Source organism: Prionailurus bengalensis, chromosome C1 (assembly GCF_016509475.1).
Source record: "Prionailurus bengalensis isolate Pbe53 chromosome C1, Fcat_Pben_1.1_paternal_pri, whole genome shotgun sequence".
NCBI classification, from domain to species: Eukaryota; Metazoa; Chordata; class Mammalia; order Carnivora; family Felidae; genus Prionailurus; species Prionailurus bengalensis.
The window spans coordinates 155,219,574-155,240,830 of record NC_057345.1 but is presented as its reverse complement, the minus strand read 5'-3'; the positions used below and the strand labels follow the sequence as shown (position 1 = coordinate 155,240,830).

The 21,257-nt window shown below is 37.2% G+C and overlaps 1 protein-coding gene across 4 annotated transcripts in view; it reads right to left on the bottom strand.

Annotated features, from left to right (window-relative positions):
* LOC122481402 (sodium channel protein type 2 subunit alpha) overlaps positions 1-21,257 on the bottom strand; it is a 139,305-nt gene that overhangs the window by 56,187 nt on the left and 61,861 nt on the right. For 3 of the 4 annotated variants that reach the window (XM_043576931.1, XM_043576934.1, XM_043576933.1), the window contains exons 4-12: positions 17,566-17,655; positions 16,669-16,797; positions 16,008-16,099; positions 14,857-15,129; positions 11,895-11,958; positions 9,747-9,888; positions 9,424-9,630; positions 7,764-8,051; positions 1,774-2,121 (exon numbers count right to left, since the gene is read on the bottom strand). In XM_043576931.1, the coding sequence (XP_043432866.1) occupies positions 1,774-2,121; positions 7,764-8,051; positions 9,424-9,630; positions 9,747-9,888; positions 11,895-11,958; positions 14,857-15,129; positions 16,008-16,099; positions 16,669-16,797; positions 17,566-17,655 (1,633 nt within the window). Of the gene's footprint in view, positions 1-1,773; positions 2,122-7,763; positions 8,052-9,423; positions 9,631-9,746; positions 9,889-11,894; positions 11,959-14,856; positions 15,130-16,007; positions 16,100-16,193; positions 16,286-16,668; positions 16,798-17,565; positions 17,656-21,257 lie in introns of all 4 variants that reach the window. The other variant, XM_043576932.1, reaches the window with a different exon arrangement.

The following is a 21,257-nucleotide window of genomic DNA, read 5'->3' as shown; positions in this document are numbered from 1 at the left end:
ACAACTTCAACATCTTCCAAAATCTCCTCCCACACCCTTTATTATTGTTGTTGTTGCTGTTATTATTTGTGAGAACACTTAACACAAGATCTATCAGCTTAGCAAAATTTTAAGTATACAATACAGTATCATTAGCTTATAGGCACAATGCTCCACAAATATCCAGAACTTATTTATCCTGCTTAATGAAAATTTTGTACCCTTTGACCATCAAACTCACAGAAGCAGAGCAGAATGGTGGTTGCCAGGGGTTGGGGGAGAGGGAAGTGAGGTATCTCCATTTTTAAGAAGCATTCCAGGGAATTCTGATGCAGGTAGTCTGAGTGTGAAGTAGTATATTTTGAGAAACACTGGGTTAAAATGAAAATGTTTACCTCCTTAGCAATTTCTTATTGTCCATTTAAGAAAGTTTAAAAAAAAAATCAAAGGAAGGCAATACTGAAGAATGGATAGAATGTAGGTTTAGTAGCCAGCATACCTGGGGTCAAATCTTAGTTCCACCATGCACAGGCCTCAGTTTCCTCCTCTGTAAAATGGGGATAATATTAGTAACTATGATAAAGGGTTGTGGTGAGGACTTAATGAACTAATACATGTAAAGTGCCCTGGACAGTGTCTGGTACACAGCTACACTTATTTTTTAAGAGACGTTGATATTCTTTCTCCATTCTTCCTGGTTCCTTCACTGCAGAGTTCTACTTTTTCACGATTTTATCTGAATCCAGGAAGCTTGGACATTTCTTTGGGAGAAAGTGGGGGCAGAGGCCATGGGAAAAAAAGTGATCAATGGCTATTTCTGTAACCCAAGTTAAGAAGTTCCTCTACTAGGTGACTAAAAGCTGACTCTGTATGATTTTATTGTGGCTTAAAGAGCTTGTCCAACTATAATAAATGCGATTGTATTAAAAAAGGCGTACAAAGAAGATTTTAATATGATTTGGCAAACTATAAAATACAACCAAATGACATGGCTTGAATACTTTTATGTCAGCGACTAAATACTAAAGCTTAAAAGCACCTTACGTTTTACAAATGAAAATGTCAATAATATATCCTTATTATATCCTTATCCTAATATGTACTTCAGTCAAAACTCTTTTTTATATTCTTGACTTACAGTCTCTTTGTTTACATAAAGAAATCATGATAGTAATATAGAAAATCGAAATCTGTTCTAAAAATGACAATACATGACTCTACCAGGTACTTTGAGTGACTTCTTTGCCACACAAAGGTACAATGGCTGGGGTCGTTTGAGTGGGTGCTAAACATGTTACAGTACTCTGACCTGCAAAGAAGAAGAATGTTGCAGGGCAGGATTTAGATGTCTTTAATGATAGTATCTACTTCAAGTGAAGTATCAAATTCTCCTTTTGATGGAACAGTAGTAACAAGATCCTTAAGCTGAGTATATAATCTCTTGCATTTCATTCTATCATATTAATGTTCTATTATATTAATTAAACATTATGTTTGACAAGTTATTGCTGTGCTTTTTGGCAAGTTTCACACTCCTGGGCCTCTGAGTATATCTTTTTCTTCTTCCCGTTTTATGATGAATACTTCTATTTAGATTTTATGAGACCCAACCTGTATTTTTAATTAACTTGTAGAAAACTCTAAATAGAACAATCTGACAAAAGAAGTTCACAGCTGGACTGAACCAACCCTAACAACTGACCTTACAAAATTCTTGCATGTGGAAATCAAACAATCCTCCCGCCTACACCACACAGGTCCCTTCCCAGTGGCTGCAGTTTTCACTGGCCTCACCTCTGGAAGGAGTTGTCCAGCTGGAGACGTGAGAGCAGAAGGCCCCCCCACCAGGGACACCACTCCGTTGCAATCCACGGCGCTGTGCATCTTCCCGTTCACCGGCAGAATGGGGAGTACCCGGGAGGCGCGGCTGGCCTGGCTGACGTTGCTGTGACGCCGCTCTCCGTGTCGGTGTGGCACAAACAGAGAGTCTCTCCGGCTGTCATTGTCTTCAAAGGTGCTGTGCTCATCATCGGCAAAGTCATTCTCAGAGCCAATATCCTTTGCTCGACCTCTGAAACTGAAAAGGCTCGCCCTACTGTTGCGTCTTGGAGAGAAAAGGGAGCCACGGATGCTCAATAAAGACTAGGAATAACAAGAGAGCAAACGAAACACAGATGAAAGGAGTTAAGAGCGGTCATTCAGAAATACGTGAGACTTAACTTGTTTCAGATTTGTTGACTTGCTTAAGGCCAAGTCATTGGATGAGTGGAACCATGGGACCCTGTGCTCACTGCTGGTGGTGTTCTGGCACTCTCTGCTAGGCCCACCTCTTTTTGATTTGCTTTCCCTTTTTCTCCCTTCCTTCATTTTTTTAATTTTCCGCCATTTTCTTCTATTTTACACATGCCTTAAGACAGTCACAAATACCCCTCAACATTGTTTTGTCCCATTACTGGCACTAGAACAGATTTTTTTGCTAGCCCTTATTCTAGAAGCCAGCCTCACTTAACAAGCCAATGGAAAGCAATTGCATATACACCTACATTTAGATCCTTTGAAGCCAAAAATACACCAAGAGCTCACTAGCGACCACACCCTGATGCAGACCTTACCACAGAGGAAAATAAAATCAAGCTTGCTGGTAAGTCTGTTTAATTATAGTACAAGGAGCAGCTTTCCCCCTTCCCTTTGCATATTTTATAAAGTCTTCATGAATAAATTAAACAAATCAAGCTGAGAACTTTATGATTCATTCCCTGATTTTCACTCTTCTGTCTCTCAAGAAATCTGAAGAGTACCATATTCACAAAAACCTGCTTTTCACTAAGTATTTGGTCACAGTCATTACCCAGGTTTCTAAATGGCTACACTGTCACTGCCACCATGCAGTTTACCTTGATTCTTAAGCATAGCAGCCTTGAACACAATTAATCACTTCCTGTTTATTACTAGTCTATGTTTATAACTTTACTGTGGTAAACACTTTTGCTCATCGGATATCCACTTCTCCTTCTTCTGTCAACAGTATCCTGATTATCCTTGACAATAATGTTGAGGCAAGACCATGACCCAGGCCTAGCCAATGAGGGTATTCCATAGAGAATCGTGTAAAGATGGGCAGGGGACCCTGCTTGGTCCATTGACAGCCACTTCTTTCTTTTACAATTGTTGGGAAAAGAGGTGCATTTTCAATTGGGGGTGCTAAGAATGAATATTGACTAGAAGTTTGAACTTGCAGTGGGAATCTTGCCACTGTGTTGGAGAAACCTGGGCTGAAATATGGAGAAATGCTTGGCCATAACGTGTTTTGAGCCTTCGAATCCAGCTATGCCCAAAGCTACTCACAGATATTATTTATCTGATTTAATCAGGTCTCTTTTTATTTAGGCTGACTTGAGTTAGAGTACTATGATTATTAATAAAAAGAATACTGATTTCATCATTTCAATATTATTAGTTTGATCTTTTTCTCTCCAAAGGATTTAAAGCTAACTAAAATTATTTTGTACCTATACACAGTTCATATTCCCTGACCAACAAGTCTGCTTTTGATTTTCTTTTTAGCTGAAGAATAATGTTTCTCAGTAACGTCAATAAACATCTACAAAACATTTATAAACTTTAAACACTCTCTTATGTTATGGGATTCTATTCATTTACACAAAGAAGCACATTTACTTATTTTTTAATGTTTCTTTACTTTTTAAATTTTTTTTTTCAACGTTTATTTATTTTTGGGACAGAGAGAGACAGAGCATGAATGGGGGAGGGGCAGAGAGAGAGAGGGAGACACAGAATCGGAAACAGGCTCCAGGCTCTGAGCCATCAGCCCAGAGCCTGACGCGGGGCTCGAACTCGCGGACCGCGAGATCGTGACCTGGCTGAAGTCGGACGCTTAACCGACTGCGCCACCCAGGCGCCCCTGTTTCTTTACTTTTGAGAGGGAGAGAGAGAGAGCCCACACACAAGCTAGGGAAGGACAGAGAGAGGGGGGAGACACAGAATCCAAAGCAGGCTCCAGGCCCCGAGCTGTGAGCGCACAGCCCAATGCGGGGCTCAAACTCACAAACCATGAGATCACGACCTGAGCCGAAGTCAGATGCTCAACTGACTAAGACACCCAGGTGCCCTCACAAAGAAGCACATTTAAAGAGACTGATCTGCTCCTCCAACAGAAGTCATTTCTACTTTTCCTGTTCCCAAATGTTTTCATCTGAGTTCCAACTTCATTAGTTACATTCCTTCTTTCCTTTATTGTTTTCCATACAAGTAATTATTTTTAAAATTTCTCTTGGACTACCCAATTTCTTTCATCTCCTTTTGCTCTTTTCACAAGATATTTTGATTTAGCTATAAAAACATAAGAATTACAGGATCTGTGACATACTGGTTATCGTCAGCTCAAAAGATAAGAAATGCTTGGCAATAAGAAGGTAGAAATTATATGTATCACTCTTACTAAGAGTTTATATTTTAGCTATGAGTACTCCATTCAGAGCCAATAGAAGGATTGGAGGGAGATAGGTTATAAAATTGCACACAAAGTTTCTCCAAGTTCAAAGGTGAATTATGCCATACAAGAGCACAGTTTACATGAGATGGCTGTATGAAAAACGATTGTGCCCCATCCGCTAGCATCAACTTTTACTGCTTTCATTAATTACATGAATCCATAACAATCAAATGCTGCACTGCAAATAAAGGATGGCCAATAAGAAAAATCTGCCATAACAAATGAATCTCTAAAAAGCAAAACTTAAGAAGGCCGACTATATCTTGTAAAGGTTTCAAAATAAAATGTCCAGATTGTCTTGGGACTTGATTAGAGACTGTTCTCTTGATTTCTTTCTCTCCCCTCTCCCATACTAAAAAATCAAACCGAAGCCTAAGAAATATTTCATACAATCCACCTACTATACTGAAAAATTATAATCTTGCAATAAAAGCCTACATTATATATACTATATATGTATATAATATATATATTAATATGAAAGTATAAATGGTTACCAACACGATTGCCTTTCCATCATGTTACCACAAAACAATAGTTTTAATACTTTGGGGTCTTTCAAAAAATCTAAAAATGGACCTTTCATCACTGTACCCAGGTTAAGAACCTCTACCTCGCTTGATATTTTCAGTATTACTTCTAGGGATTTGGAGAGTGGGATTAGTATAAATTCAGGATTCTCCCTGTCTCTCTCCCCTCTTCCTCCCTTTCTCTTTCTCTCCCTCTTCCTCTTTCTCTCTGCCTCTCCATCTTCTTAGCTATTTGTTTGACTACTTATCAGATAAAAGGAAAGTCTTTCACTTTTTAAAAATACGGATACCATTTAAGAAACAAGTATCAGTGTGAGCCAGATGGTGCGTGTTGTATAAGTCAGTGATCACTTATCATGCCCAGCTAGCTAGGAAATAGTTACAAAGAAGACAGTACTGGGGAAATCCATGAGCAAAATTTATAGAAATAAGCAGGTCAAAACTTAACCTTTTCAGGCTTCATGATTTCACCTAGAATTAGTTCTACTGGATTTGAAATAAAGCAAATTAAAGAGACTCTCTGTGGCACCTGGTGATTTGCTCTTTCAAATTTGGGCAATTTTACCTCTAGTAAAATTTATTTTATTTTGAAACCCCTTCCCTCTCTCCGTCCTTTCCTCCTTCTCTCCCTTCCTTCCTTTCTCTCTTCCTTCCTCTCTTCCTTCCTCCCTTTCTACCTTCTTCCTTTCCTTTCTTTCCAAAATGAAGATGCTGTAAAAAGGGAATCTTATTTTTAAGGAATTCACATTTATTAAGATTAATGTCTCCACTAATTAAATCATAATGATTATCACAACATGAACGAGAATGAGTATAAAATGCAGATATTAAAACCAAATTCTATTTTATTCAACGTTTTATTTATTTATTTATTTATTTATTTATTTATTTATTTAAAATTTTTTTTTTCAACGTTTATTTATTTTTGGGACAGGGAGAGACAGAGCATGAACGGGGGAGGGGCAGAGAGAGAGGGAGACACAGAATCGGAAACAGGCTCCAGGCTCTGAGCCATCAGCCCAGAGCCCGACGCGGGGCTCGAACTCACGGACCGTGAGATCGTGACCTGGCTGAAGTCGGACGCTTAACCGACTGCGCCACCCAGGAGCCCCCCAAATTCTATTTTAAATATGAACTAAACCCCACTAATCCTTTAATCTATCCCATGTCATAATGTTATTTGGACTGGAATGAATCAAGTTGACCTATAAAAATTTTACACCTATTAAATATAAGTTTTTGTGAGACTCTATACTATAAAATGTATGAAGAACAACTAAAATCCTATATATTAGTTTTTTAGTGAAATCAAATGGTAAGTTGCCTTATCAGTTTTCTTAAATACTCTTTCAGGTTGGGGTGATAAAGTGGAAAGTTCAGGTGGTTCAGTGTCATATCAAATTTGAATACCACCTGAACCCTTAATAACTATATGACATTGGGCAGTTATTTAATTTCACAGGGCCTGATAAATAGTGAAAGTAATATGACGCAGAGCTGTTAGTATTAATTATGATAATGTAAAAAGAATGCCAAGAATAAAACAAGCACTTGACAAAGAATACAGCCTTCTCTTTCTTTTCACATCTGTAGTTTGGGGTGATGATTATGGTACCTGCTCAGGGCTGCAGTGACAGATTTAAACAAATTTATATTGAAAGCTGCAATGCACTTGGTCTATCATTGTTGTTCTTTTTAAAAAAATTTTTAATGTTTATTTATTTTTGAGAGAGAGAGCTGAGGAGGGGCAGAGAGATAGAGGGAAACACAGAACCCGAAGCAGGCTCCAGGCTCTGAGCTGTCAGCACAGAGCCTGACGTGGGGCTCAAACCCACGAACTGTGAGATCATGACCTGAGCCGAAGTCCGGTGCTCGACCGACTAAGCCACCCAGGCGCCCCTATCTATCAGTGTTGTTCTAATTCTCTTTGTTACTGTACAGATACTAAGGTTTCACCACTGGTGAAATTGTCTTCTGAGAACCCGTATTCCTGGTAATTCTCTTGGTAATTTCAAAATTTAAGGATCCTAAATTTCAAAGTTTCCACAGCTTGTGTTAGTACATAAGCCACAGGCATCCAGTGAACATTTACTGCACTGTAGAATCAAGGTATTCTTTCAGGGCGAATCCCACATTAAACATGAGACACATAATCAAGTGCCACTCAACACCACTATTTATTTAGTGTCATAAATATTCCTCAGTGCATTTCCACCTAACAATTTTGGCTACACTTATAGAAAAATTTTGCTTCAGTTCCCCTTGAAATGAGGGTCTGAAGAATGATTCTTCCAATGAGGTTTGTATGTGAATGGGAACAACCACACAGATGGTCTGAAAGAATACACAGTTCACTTCTAGGAACCTGCCACTCAGAAAGCCCATAGTCACTGGGTCCAGGCACAGCAGCATAGCTAAAAACGGATGGGAACCATCTGCTGAGAATTTCTCATGTGGAAACTTGCCCCGAGATGTTTGAGTTTTCAACAAAACCTCAAAACCACGAACCTTCCCAAGCTCAGTGGGGATCTACGCTCTAAAACTGCTTTCTTGGGATTCCAAAAGTCACAAAACTCACAAAGTCTCTGAGGTGATAATCAAAACACTTGATGATCATTACAATTCTGAAAGCACTGTGCCATCCAGGGGTAAGACGGTTTTATTTCTACCAAATGCTGGCGTATCTTTAAAACATGGCTTGCTACGAAAACGCAATTTGTGTAAGCTAATAATATCTTTACCTGGTGTGGAGAAGAAAACCTCTTTTCATATGTCAGCCTGCTTCCTTCTAAGGAAAAACGGAAACCTTTTCTTCTTATGCTGTCTTCGGATTCCGATTTGCGGACTCCGTCTTCTTTGTCTTCTTCTCCAGACTGTTCTTTCTGCTTCTTTTTCTTCCTTCTGTTTTTCAGCTCTTTTTCACTCTTGGAGCTCAACTTTGATGCTACTGAAGAACTCTCTGAGAAAACGCCTATCCCGCCGGCACCACTGAACTCTCTTGATTCAGCAGATGCTGCCGCAGCTGCTGCCTGGAAGGGCATGTGGTAAATGGTAGTTGCACACAAACCTTGCAAAACTCTATCCATGTTTACTGCTTAACTTACTTTTAGTATCATGAATACGATCTTGAAAAACAATTCTCCATTCTGGTCCATATGTTGGAAAACAATGCATTGTCAGTAGACCAATTAAAGAATTAAAGTCAATAGACACGTGGAAGATGATACATGTGACTTTGATGGAAACTTTCAAGCTCTGGCCTCTCCATATGCTCTCTAATTATTCAATAATATGAGCAAGACGTTCAACTATCATAACAGTTTTCTATGACTTAACCACTAGTTTAAGAAGGAAAGAATTCAAGAATTAAAGGTTTCCTATTTCAACCTGATCCATCACACTTCCACTTGACAGTCACTTTTGGCACCCTTCTAAATTAGTGAATTTAGTTCAACCAAATATTTTTATTTTAATAAAATCTCCCCCCTCTCTCACTTGAGTATTTCACTAAGAAATGTACAACAAAAACACGTTACAGATCATATGTAAGGGAATCCCAGATCATGGCCTCTGAATGAATTTCTAAATTATAACAGCACAGTTTTTGGAAAGATATGGTATTCTATGTTGCTGCTGTTACCCCAGTATATTTTATCTATCTGACCTTTATTAAATATTTAGGAGACTCAGTATTAAAACGTAACTATAGTTAAGATCCAAGAAAATCCAAAAATAGGCAATTGGATTAGCTAATGCCATTAGGTCAAGGAAATATAATTTGGAGCAATTCTTGCCTTATTCTGAAGTCTTATCAAGTCCAAATTAAATCATTTTTACAGGATAGGAGGCAAAGCATGTAGTGATTTACTGTATTTATACACCAGCATTTTTCTTATGCAATCCATAAACTTGCATTAAGCACCCTTCAAATAAAAAATAAATATTAAATAGGTCTTTGTTTTTTCAGATGCTAGGAAATAATCTTCTCAGCTTGACTCTGGTTTTCTGACCTTTCCCAGTTCTAGTGACACTAATGAAGAAGTAACTAGAACAAATTCCTCTTCCCCAGAAACATTAAGGAAATGCTTTGATTGACAGCATGTAGGTTTAAGTACTTTGTGAGCTTGAGCAAATGAGGAGTCACAAGGGAGAAAAAAAAAGTCAACAAAGCAATTATAAATTCTCTATGTGTTGATGCCATCAGATTGACAGTAATCATCAACATAAAATAATAATCTCCTAAAAACCTAACAGGCTTTTAACACCAAACACATATGACATGTTTCAAATGTCACTTTTATCCACTACTGATTTTGTGTACTAAATGGCACTGTCCTCACCGGTGTGGTCAGAGGACTGAGATCAACAAGCACAAAAGGGCTCTATGCTTGCTAACTATACCTGAGCTTCCTCTTGTTGCTTTTTTAACTGTTCGAGCATCTGTTGAAATTCAGCTTCTTTCTGTTCAGCTTCCTCGAGGGTTGCCTGATTCTGTTCCTCGTAGGCCATGGCCACCACAGCCAGGATTAAATTTATCAGGTAGAATGAGCCCAAGAAAATGACCAGCACAAAAAATATCATGTATGTTTTCCCAGCAGCACGTAGTGTCTGCAAAAATGTAAGAGATATTTATGAAATTTTATATAGATGTTACAGCTTTTACAGCAATTCTCTTGATCTCAGTATTTCATGCCTCCCAGAAGAATCATTTTATCTGTTCTCACCAGTTGGTAAAGGTTCTCCCAGAAGTCTTGAGTCATGAGACGAAATAAGGACAAGAAAGCCCAACTAAAGGTGTCAAAGCTTGTATAGCCATAGTTGGGGTTTCTACCAGCCTTCACACAGATGTATCCTTCTGGGCATTGGCTGTAATTAGATTAAAAGAAAGTCAGGACTGAAAGTCTGCAGGCTGACATCCCTGTTTTTATAGACGCCAATATCTATTTTATATGACACTAGGGAAAACGGATTTCTCTCAACTTTTCCAGCACTTAACCCACTACTATGTGGGCTGATTTACATAATAACAGAATATATTAAGACTTTTTGTGGATTACTCTGTGATTCCTAATTGTCATTATATTTACCATGTCTCCATATAAAAGCAATCACATCATGATTAATATCTTCTGGGACTTACAGACATGATCAGAAAAATAAGCCTACGGAAAAATTGATTTTCACTGAAGATATCTAGAGGCAGAGTGACTCTGTGTGTGTGTGTGTGTGTGTGTGTGTGTGAGTAGGGAAAAGGGGTGATGGAAGGATGGATGAGGGCACATGGAGAGGAGGGAATGACTCTGCATATTGAAGATTTCATAGTTATGTCCTTAATGATTAAGCCAAACCTGGACTCAATATTGTGCCTGACGCTTCTGGGCTACATGATCTCGGGTAAATTTCCTAACTTTGCTAATCTTCAGGCACCTCATTTATAAAAAAGGGCTAATAATCGAAATTGCCTTGTAAATAATTTTTTTTAACATTTATTTACTTTTGAGACAGAGAGAGACAGAGCATGAACGGGGGAGGGTCAGAGAGAGAGAGGGAGACACAGAATCGGAAACAGGCTCCAGGCTCTGAGCTGTCAGCACAGAGCCCGACTCAGGGCTCGAACTCACGAGCCGTGAGATCATGACCTGAGCCGAAGTCGGACGCTTAACTGACTGAGCCACCCAGGTGCCCCAGAAATTGCCTTGTAAATATATAAGCATTGAATAAGATATCATATGTAAAGCACTTAGTATTACAGACAAGGAATTAAAATTAGTTTGTTTTACTTATCACTGGGATTTGGAGATAAAGGCAGCACAATATTTATCATATGAGTCAAATGTAAAGCCATTGGAAATTTTGCTACAGGTATTAATTATTAATAGCCACAATATCATCTTCCATTGAAAAAACATTAGAATTCTTTTGTGATTCTAAATTCTTGGGAAATAGGGGAAGGTAATTATTTCTCTGAATCTTCCTCGGCTTTAGCTCCAAGGGCAATACTTCTTTTTTTTTAATTTTTTTAAATGTTTTTTTTATTTGGGGGAAATAGAGAGACAGAGTGGGGGAGGGGCAGAGAGAGAGACACAGAATCTGAAAGCAGGCTCCAGGCTCTGAGCCTGTCAGCACACAGCCTCATGAGGGGCTCCAACCCACAAAGTGTGGGATCATGACCTGGGCCGAAGTCAGACGCTCAACGGACTGAGCCACCCAGGCGCCCCCCAAGTGCAATACTTCTTAATAACAAATATTCACACATCAATCATAATAATCAAAAGCACATATTGAGTGCTATAATAACTATTTATTCGCTAATCCATTTAATTCTCATAGCAATTCTATTATACTAACCATTTATCACATGAAGAAACTAAGGCACAGAGAGGGTATATGTTATTTGGCGGAGTCAGGCTTGAATCCATGCAAACTTCCCAGTCTATGCTCTTAACCACTTTGCTAAAAGATGCTCGACATACACTCACCATGACTCAGATACTGTCATTATCTTCAGAGATCTTACATCTGAAGCCATGGAGACTACATTAGCATATAAAAAATATCACACTTACAAAAGTACATGCTTATGAATTCCATTAACTTAATCTTCTAATACATATGTACTGCTTTTTCAATTTTCCATTTAACTAATTTGGAAGATTAGCTGTGACCTAGTATGGAAAAATAATTGCCGCATATGAGTGTGTGAAGGAGGTGAGAATCCACACTTATTTCAGCTATTTTGAGAATCAGCGTGAAGTAGAATTTATGGAGGGCCCTGAATGAGGAGTGAGCGAGGGCTGGGTGGGTGGGAGGTGGCGAGTTATTGAGGCTGATGGAGCAGTGTGGACTGAAACTCAATATGAAACATCACTTACCCTGCATCCGAGCTGTTGCCACAAAGCAGAGCATCATTTTGCCCTTCCAAAAAATAAAAGTGACCTATTTAAAGAGGGAGGAATTGAAAGAATCATTAAAAAAGCCCTCAAAACACTTCAGCCATTGTGTTTAGGTAATAAACCTTACAATTTTTTCAACCATAATGAAATGGATAAAATAATAAATATGTATATGGGCTGAATGAAAATATTTCAATAATAACTGAATACTAAACAAATACCAAAATACAAAGTCTTCAATTAAATAAATGTTTAGAAAATGTTTAAAAATAATTTGGGGCTGGGGGAATGAATAACTATCATAATATTCTCATATCAGCATTTATTGCAAATATAAACTCAAATTGCTTGGGATGGTTAAAAAAAAAAAAGAGTTGCCAAATTAAGGCTGGTTGGCACAAAAAGGGAGAGAAAGGGATGCCTTGTTGTTCTGAAGTGCTTCCATGCAAGTAAAATTTTACTTTATAAGTACTTTTTTTCCTGGAATCGAAATAGATTCAGACATTTTTTTTCCTCCCAGTTTTAAGTTAATTTCCTGTGAAAAGTGGCTTAGGTGTTTTTTCTTTCTATGATGCTCTATATAAGTATTGTGTTTTGGATTTTGGCACGATTACTGTCTTTCAAAGGAACAGAATAAACTTGTTTCTTTGAAGATATATAATTTTCTAAGTATATCTAATTTCTATTCTTTTTTAAAAAAAATTAAAATGTTTATTTATTTTTGAGAGAGAGAGTGCAAGCAGGGAAGGGACAAGGCAGGGGGGGGGGGCGGGGAACAGAACATCTGAAGTGGGTTATGCCCTGAAAGCTTGAGCAAGCCCCATGCAGGGCTCGAACTCATGAACTGCAAGATCATGACCTGAGCCAAAGTGGGACCCTCAGCCGACTGAGCCACCCAGGTGCTCCTATCTAATTTCTATTCTTAGGGAATACCTATATATAACCTCAATAATTTGCAAAGATGATCTTATAAAACATGCACATACATAAACATACATATTTACATATTCTTATACAAAAGCACACCAACACAGAAACATTAAAACACATACATGTACCCCACAAAAAATTTATTGTATTTAGGACTACTTAAAGCCTATGTTGAAGGAATACCCTAACACATTATGCAGGGAAACCTGGGTCATAGTTTTGTAAAATGTTTTAGACTTCACCTCACAATATGTACCAAAAAATATTTCCAGATTTTTAAAGACTGAAGATTTAAAAACAAGTCCATTAATTTAATATATAAGCTTTGTAAGTGTTTTTTTATGTAGAATATATGGGGGGCTGCTTTACATGCAGAATATCTAAATGAATAGTTTTACGATCTCTGAACTAAGAAGCATTTTCTAAACTTAAGTAGAGAAAACTGAAAACAAATTTGATGACTATATTGCTAGAAGTGAAAATCACTTAAATATCAAAAACAAGTAATAAGATGAAAAAGAAACTATATTTGCCAAAGAAGACAAAATGCTAATGTGCTTGATAAATGAAAGAATTCATGTGAATTCTCCAAAATATACTATCACTTGATGAACTGAGTAAAAAAATCAACAGGTAATTCACATTTTATGAAATATATAACTTGCTAATGATACTAATAAACAAAGTTTAAAAATTCTACTGCAATTAAAATTAAGGAACAAGAAGATACACTTTTCTTGCTACCAAAGGGTTTTAAAATACAGTCACAGTCAATATTAAGGGGAGTTCAGTAAGGTGACCACTGTGTAAGGAGTTTACAGTGGTATGATCGCTTCTGAGAGCAATTTGACACTCTGTCTCCATAGCCTTAATCTGGTTATACCCTATGACACTGCCTTTCCCCGCCCTCCCCCTTCCCCAATATTCTATTAATAGAAGTTTATCTGAAGGAAACAATCAAGAAAAGAGAAAAGATTTATGTGCAAATATTGTTATTGTGCTGTTATTATAATATTAATAAATAGGAAGCCCCATAAATAATATTTAAAATTTTTTATTTATCCAATGAATCTTAATTTCTGTGATAGAAATCTTCATAAGAATATTTACTCTTAAAAGATGAATATAATTTGGGAAAGGATAAAATTTCACATGGTTCTAAAAACCATGAAGGATACCTTAGAACAAGTATCCCAGTGGAATAGTGATAATCTAAGGACCAATGGAAATTGGCTAGCTAATTGTATATGGAGAGGGAGGGACTTGGACATCCAAATGACAGAGAGGCTGGCTTCAATGATAAGAAATTATATTGAAATATATGATATTGTATGTTTATTCTGATGTCCATCCCTAAATATAATCAAACTATACTGATAAACAACTCTAAAACAATGACTGACACCAAAAGGATAAATTGGAATAACAGAAGTTGGGTGTGAGTTTATGCTTTCCTATTATCAATAAGCGAATGGCTGGATTGGGGTTGCTTAAATTTCTGATGAGTACAAAAATTTAGATTTTCATCTCGGTGAGTGACTTCTCTATTTTCAGGCATATCATATGCACGCAATACATATAATGAGTCAACTGAATAGGGCCAGATTATTTTTCCCCAGTCTTCTTAACAATGCACTTAAGCACAATACACTGAATAGTTCAAACTACTGGTTTATTTACTACGTGACTGAAAACTCCTGATTAATGCCTAGCCAATATTTTTTTTTGTTTATGCAACATAAAATTGTATTGCTTTCCACACTGGTTTAGGAAAAGATACATTTTCGAGTGGTAACTTTGATCATACTGATTGATAAGATAGGTAAGGGGAAAAAAGCAGAAAAATATCATTATCATATCATATCATAAATATCATTTGATTTCTGTATTGCATGTGTTATCTAAATTGGTTAAGCCATTTGGTTTACATTAAAATGGAGACAATTTCTACTATATGTATTTTTTAATATTTAAAGGACTAAACAACTTAATGGTTAAAAGTATATCTTACTTTTATCCTCAATGTATTCATCCCAGTTAAACATGCTCACTGTCCTATTGAAAGTGGTACCATTCCCATCCAATGAGTTATTAAAGAAGGAAGTGATGTTTATTTCAAAGGATGAATTATCTGGGGGCCATTGCAAACATTTATTCCGCAGGTTGCCCATAAACAGCTGTAGTCCTATTAGTGCAAACACGCTCAGACAGAACACGGTCAGAATCATTACATCAGAGAGCTTCTTCACTGACTGGATCAGGGCCCCTACAATGGTCTTCAGGCCTATGAATAAAATCAAAGGGAGGAATTTAAATATACTATTCAATAGCTACTTTACCGACAAAAACATCATGAGCTTGTCCTGGAAAATAAAAATGTCATGCAGAATGCCAACAACATTAGTTTAATGTTTGTGATTGAATAAGATTTTCATGAAAAGCCTGCTAGCTGGTGAAAATGAATGAAAGCAGAACTTGTATGTCCATTAGAAAACCGTGAATGGAAATGAACCAAAAGTGTATTTCCAAATACCCCTCAGAGCAAAAGAAATGATTTTATTATTCATGCTTAAACACCAACCTTGTGTAAATATTTTGCTTTTATTTGCAGATGTCTTACTCCCTAACCTCTTATTGATTTTAGAAAAATCTATATGAATAGAGTAATAAGAAATCATGAAGTCAATGGATTATGAGGTTACATATTTGTGAATTCTGCAAGCTGGAATATGGGTTAAAAAAGGAAGACATCTGAAAACTGAGCCCCATGCAGCACTCATGCTATCTCTCACTCTTTCATTTATCTGCAGATAAGATAATCACCAGTTTTGGACCTACATGGTCAAATTTGCATGAGTCTGAATGCCTCATAGTTTAGCTTCTATGCGGAAAGCTTGACGTTACGGGATGCAAACCATGTAGCCTGTTACTGCAAATGCCTCATGCAAAAACTTGTTAAACTCAAAGGCTGATTTAGAACGGTCTTAAAGAAAGCAAGAAGTAAAAAAGCAAAGAATCAAATCCATCCAAAATATGATGTCCTGATTCTTGCGTTTTTACATATTGATTTGCAACATCTGACAACAAAAGGCTATGCACAAAAGCTGTGATTGTAGTGCCAATGCAGCTAAAGTCAGCCTCGGTGTTTAACCTAGCTCTCACCTGGAATGACTGAAATTGTTTTCAGGGCTCGGAGAACTCTGAATGTTCTCAGCGCTGAGACATTGCCCAGGTCCACAAACTCTGTCACATATCTGTAATAGGGAGTTCACACACAACACAATAACAAAACACAAGAAACAGTTGGAGATATAAGGGGCCTACCACCTTATACCAGTTTCTTCTTACCTGGAATTACAGAAATAGTTTTCAAAGCTCTCAAGACTCTGAAAGTTCGAAGAGCTGAAACATTGCCTAGGTTTACAAATTCTGTTACATACCTGTAGAATTAAATCAGAGTTATTCAGAATTTAGGGAAATCTAAGTCTATGTTGGTCTTTCATCAAGACCTTTTCAACTTCAATGAGTGTTGGCATCAGATTTCCCAATTAAGAGAAAAAGGGTGTTGTCTTCAATCATAGTCTATGTTACTTCGGAAATTTTATTACTCTACAGTGCAAACTGAATCAAAAGTTAGATAATTTACTACTAGATTCCTAATTTCTCCAAAGTGCATAATTGATTAGAAGAAAAATATTCTAAATTCCCATGATAACTAAGAAAAATGCTTGATCTGTCAATGGAAGCCACCAAGGAGAAATACAGCATGGGCTCCCATCAGTGATTTATTATTCCAGGGTGGAAAATGTATTAAGATACTTACGCAAAAGTAATGACTGTGAAATCCAACCAATTCCATGGATCCCGCAGAAATGTGAAATCTTCTAAACAAAAGCCCCTTGCAAGTATTTTTATAAGTGATTCAAAAGTATAAATTCCTGTAAAGGTGTACCTGAGAGGAAATAGCCAAGCCCACATTAAAGATCTAGTATGTAATTTACATGTACATGTTTTAAAGGAAACTTAACAAAAAAAAAAAAAATTAGAAGCTTTCAGATGGGTCTATACTAGTCTCCCAATGATGTAAGAAGCTTAAGTAGAGTTTAAGGCAAAAGAAACATTACATTCTGAGAGACATTCTCATTGACTATAAGTAAATAAGTATTGTATTTGCTACATGAACTAATTTGAGGGCCCAAATAATATGCTTCTTTTCTTCCCCAAATAATATGGTTCTATAGGACAGTACCTGAAATACTCTAGCTTTGAGTCTGATTTAAGCAAATAGGTATTAACCCCCAAATTAATGAAGCACTGCATTTCATAAAATATGCATCATTTAGAGCCGTGACATATATACTGATAAAACATAGAAAAGTGATAGCCATGACAAAAAGAACATACAAACTAGGCATAATTTTTACCATTGGCTATTAGTAATCACTGATGACATTCAGAAGGGTATGAGACTCACAAGGAAGATAAAGGGCTGCAAATATTGGCAGTTGAACAAGTGCAGTAATTTGAGCTAATGAATGAGCCACTGCAAGCTTTGCCCTATGGGAAAGTCGTGGTTGAAATGAACTTTGAATCATTGTTTAAACTTGTCTGGTTAGGAGTAGCTAGTATGATTTGCTAAAGAAAATGATGGGGTCTCAAGATCGTAATTTAAAATACAAGGGTTGACAATACTGAAAAATATTTTTTATTTTCTACTTACTCCACATTCTTTGTCCAGTCTGGAGGGTTACTCATGGTCATAAATACACAGTTGGTAAGAATGGTGCACATAATGAGCACATTGAATAAAGTAGAAGAGTATTGTCAAGGAAGACAAAGATCAATGGGAAATCTCACTCTTATGCCCCACCTTGCCTTTTACACCATGAAGTTTAGAACTTTTATGCTCTTATTATTTTATTCTTCAGTTCATCTTTTCCATTTCTGTAATTCAACAACCACATATTTAGGCCATGTCAGGCCAAGTCATCAACTATTTTGAGGCCATTTAGGTGTTTTTAATAATTGAGAATAAAGATTTGGGTTCACCGGTAAATAATTTATCAATTTAAGTTTTTTTTTTTTTAAATGACAGACTCAACAACTGAACTGCAAGTTCAGCATGTCTGTAAATCCCGACAAAAATTCAACAAAAGAATTTAAGTGATGAATTAAATGCATTATAATTCCATTAAAATGATCATTTTGGCAGAATGCCTTTAATAAGATCCTTTCTGAGTGGAGGGTATAAGTGCTCATAAAATTCTGAACAGTAAGAAAAGGTGCTTGGTATTAGTGATGGCATTTCTTGGGTTTGTAATTGTGGCCAAATGACTTATTGAACCTAATAGTTGGTTCAATTCTCTATAAAAGTGAGAAAAAATAACCATTTCACAGGATTGCTATGAGGATTAGTTAAAATATGCAAAAGCTCCTACACTTAATGTGCTCAATAAATTACTTTCCTAACTTCCTGAATCATAAAGAACACTACTTATAACATCTGGTTTGTGTCACTGTACCCACTTGGCCTTTGTAGACATAGCCAATGTCTTTCACTTTCCTTTACACTGAAAAACAACAACAAAAACTATGCGAAAATATTCAGTAATCAATTAAAATGACTTTCATATATAATAAAAAGCACAAGAAAGATTCAGTTGTAATTATGGAAAACAACAACCTTTACTGATGTAAACTTAAACACAGTGATAAAAATCCCCGAGATTGAATAAATGCTATTCGTAACCCTAATTACTTGTAATTTTTATTATACATTTTCACATTACTGACACATAACAAAATAGTAACATGATTTTAAGTGCAGTAAAATGTGCCAGTGAGTAGTCAATGTTGCATTAATCTATAATGGAAGTTTCTTTGCACCTACAACTGCCTTAAGTCAAAGCAAGAATTCATTTTTTGCTTTTACTAACAGTGATATAAGGCGCATGCTTAATTCTCAGCTTGTTCAAATGCATCCACATGCAAACAGTCCTAAGTGAACGATGTCGATCAGCCACGTGAGGGCACTACAACCTAGAGAACACTAAGAAACACCATCTCGAAGAAACCTATTTTTCCTTAATTGCTAAAAATAAACAAAAAATAAGATAAAATTGAAGATGATTCGCTATTAGTATATACAGCCAGAAGACCTTCTGTGTCTGCTGGCCTGCAAGGTTCTACTAGAGAAAATAACTCTCTTTGGCAGATCGGCACCATTCTAAATGCATGATTCTGAACCTCAACAGTCCTCTACACAGTCCTGCATTTCTCCACTTAGCTCCATCTCCTACCCTCTGCAAAGACAATTTCATTTCATTCATTCTCCAATTCAAACATTCTCCAATCCCCTCTGACCTCCAACCCTCTTCCTTCCCTCCCCACCTGAAGCTGATGTCCTTATCTCTGACTTCACTGAGAGAAAAGATAGACTGCCATATCTCTACTTTCCACCCCTGAGTTGATAAACTCTGGAGGTTTTTGGACTTATCCTTTCTTCCTTCCTGTTTCAACAGGGAATGTTTTCAATTCCCCCCACTCATACTCTGGACATCTTCTTCCTTTCCAGAATACTTCAGAAATCTCTCATCTTTTCTCTTACCTTCATTATCTCCCACACTAGTGGGGGCTTCTTATCAACATAAACTTGCTTGAGCCTCTCTTGTCTTGGGGGAGGGCAGACTTTCTTGTAATCCCAAATCTTTTTTAACTGCTTACCGCCTTAACTTTTCTGGATTTCACAGCCAAACTTCTTGAAAAAGCAGTTTATCTTTTTTCCCCCTCATGCATCCGTACCATTCTTAGCTGACTAGCTTTTCTTTCTAACGATGGCAGACTCTGCATGTTTTGCCACTAAAAACAAAAGGGCAATTTTGAGTTCTTATTTGATTTGCTTTCTCAGCAGTATTCAGCAAGGAAGATTCTTACCTTTTTCATGTTTTCTTCCCTTCTCTTTCATGAGGTCCTAATCCTCTGGTTTCCTTAGGCCTCAAGGGCAACAATTTCTTTGTATCCTTTGAAATGTTGCAATTTCCTTTTGAGAAGGAGACGAGTATCTCGGCCATTTCTCCCCTCTCCTTTATTCATCCTAGTAGAGTTCATCAACCCACAGAGCTTCAAGGGCCATTTATGTACACACCGTCTCAACTGTTTCTCTCCAGTTTAGGCCTTTCTTCTGAACTCTACACAACCAAGTGTTCAAATGACATCTGCACTGCATATCTCATTAATATTTCAAAATAATTACAAGATTTTGGGTTCTAAAACTGGACTAAAAATATCTTTTCATAGTGCCTTTCCCCCTCCACCACCCCACCCAGGACTGCACCTTTGATTCCCTGCATCTTATAAAATATCCCATGATCTAGCCAGAACCTAGAAACAATCTTGGATTCTTCTCTCTCCCTAGACCTCTACATCCAATTTAGCACCAAGTACCATCAACTCTATCTGCTATCACTGAATTCAGTGCACTTTTGCATCCCCATATCACTACAAAGTCAAGTGCCCACCAAGTGTGACTGAGATTACTGCAGTTTCCTCCAAACTAGTCTCTCTGAACCCACGTTTAGTTCCTTTCAATCCATTCTGCATACTGTGCCAAAATGACCCATGTAAATGCAATTCAGATAATTTTAATAGCTTTCCACTATTCTTGGGATGATGATCAAATGTTTTAACACAGTCTAGGTTCTAGAAGGTCCAGCCCTTGTCTATTCCTCTAATTTTGTATTCTTTACTCTTTTTAAAAAATGTTTATTTATTTTGAGGGAGAGAGAAAGCCTGTGCACATGCACATTGGGGAGGGGCAGAGAAAGAGGGAGAGACAGAATCCCAAGCTGGTCCTGCCTGTCAGCAAAGAGCTGGACACGAGGCTTGATCTCACAAATGGTGAGATCATGACCAGAGCCGAAATCGAGAGTTGGACGCTTAACTGACTGAGCTACCCAGGTGCCCCTGTATTCTTTACTCTTGATTTCACTCTGCCCAGTCCTGTATTACTGTAATTGTTTTAGATCATCTAATGTAATATTCTCATTCTCAAAGAAGGGTCTTTGCAAACGCCACCTCTTCTGCCAGGAAATGTTCTCTCCCGCACTATAGCCAACTCATACTTGTTCTTCAGTACTCATTTTAAAAATGATTTTTGGTAGAAATTTATTCACCATAGTACCTCACCTGTTTAGGTCTACCAGTTGTATATCCCTGAAGCATCTTTTACTAGTCTTGCAATGACTAATTTTAATGCTGGTCTTTTCTTCTACTACATTGCCAGTTTTGGGAGGGCAGATACCATGTCTGTACTGTTCGCCACTATATGCTTGCCATTTTGCACAGTCAGTTGACTATTGAATGAAATAAATTTTGCAACTCATTTATTACTAAACGGAATAACAGTTTTCCTTT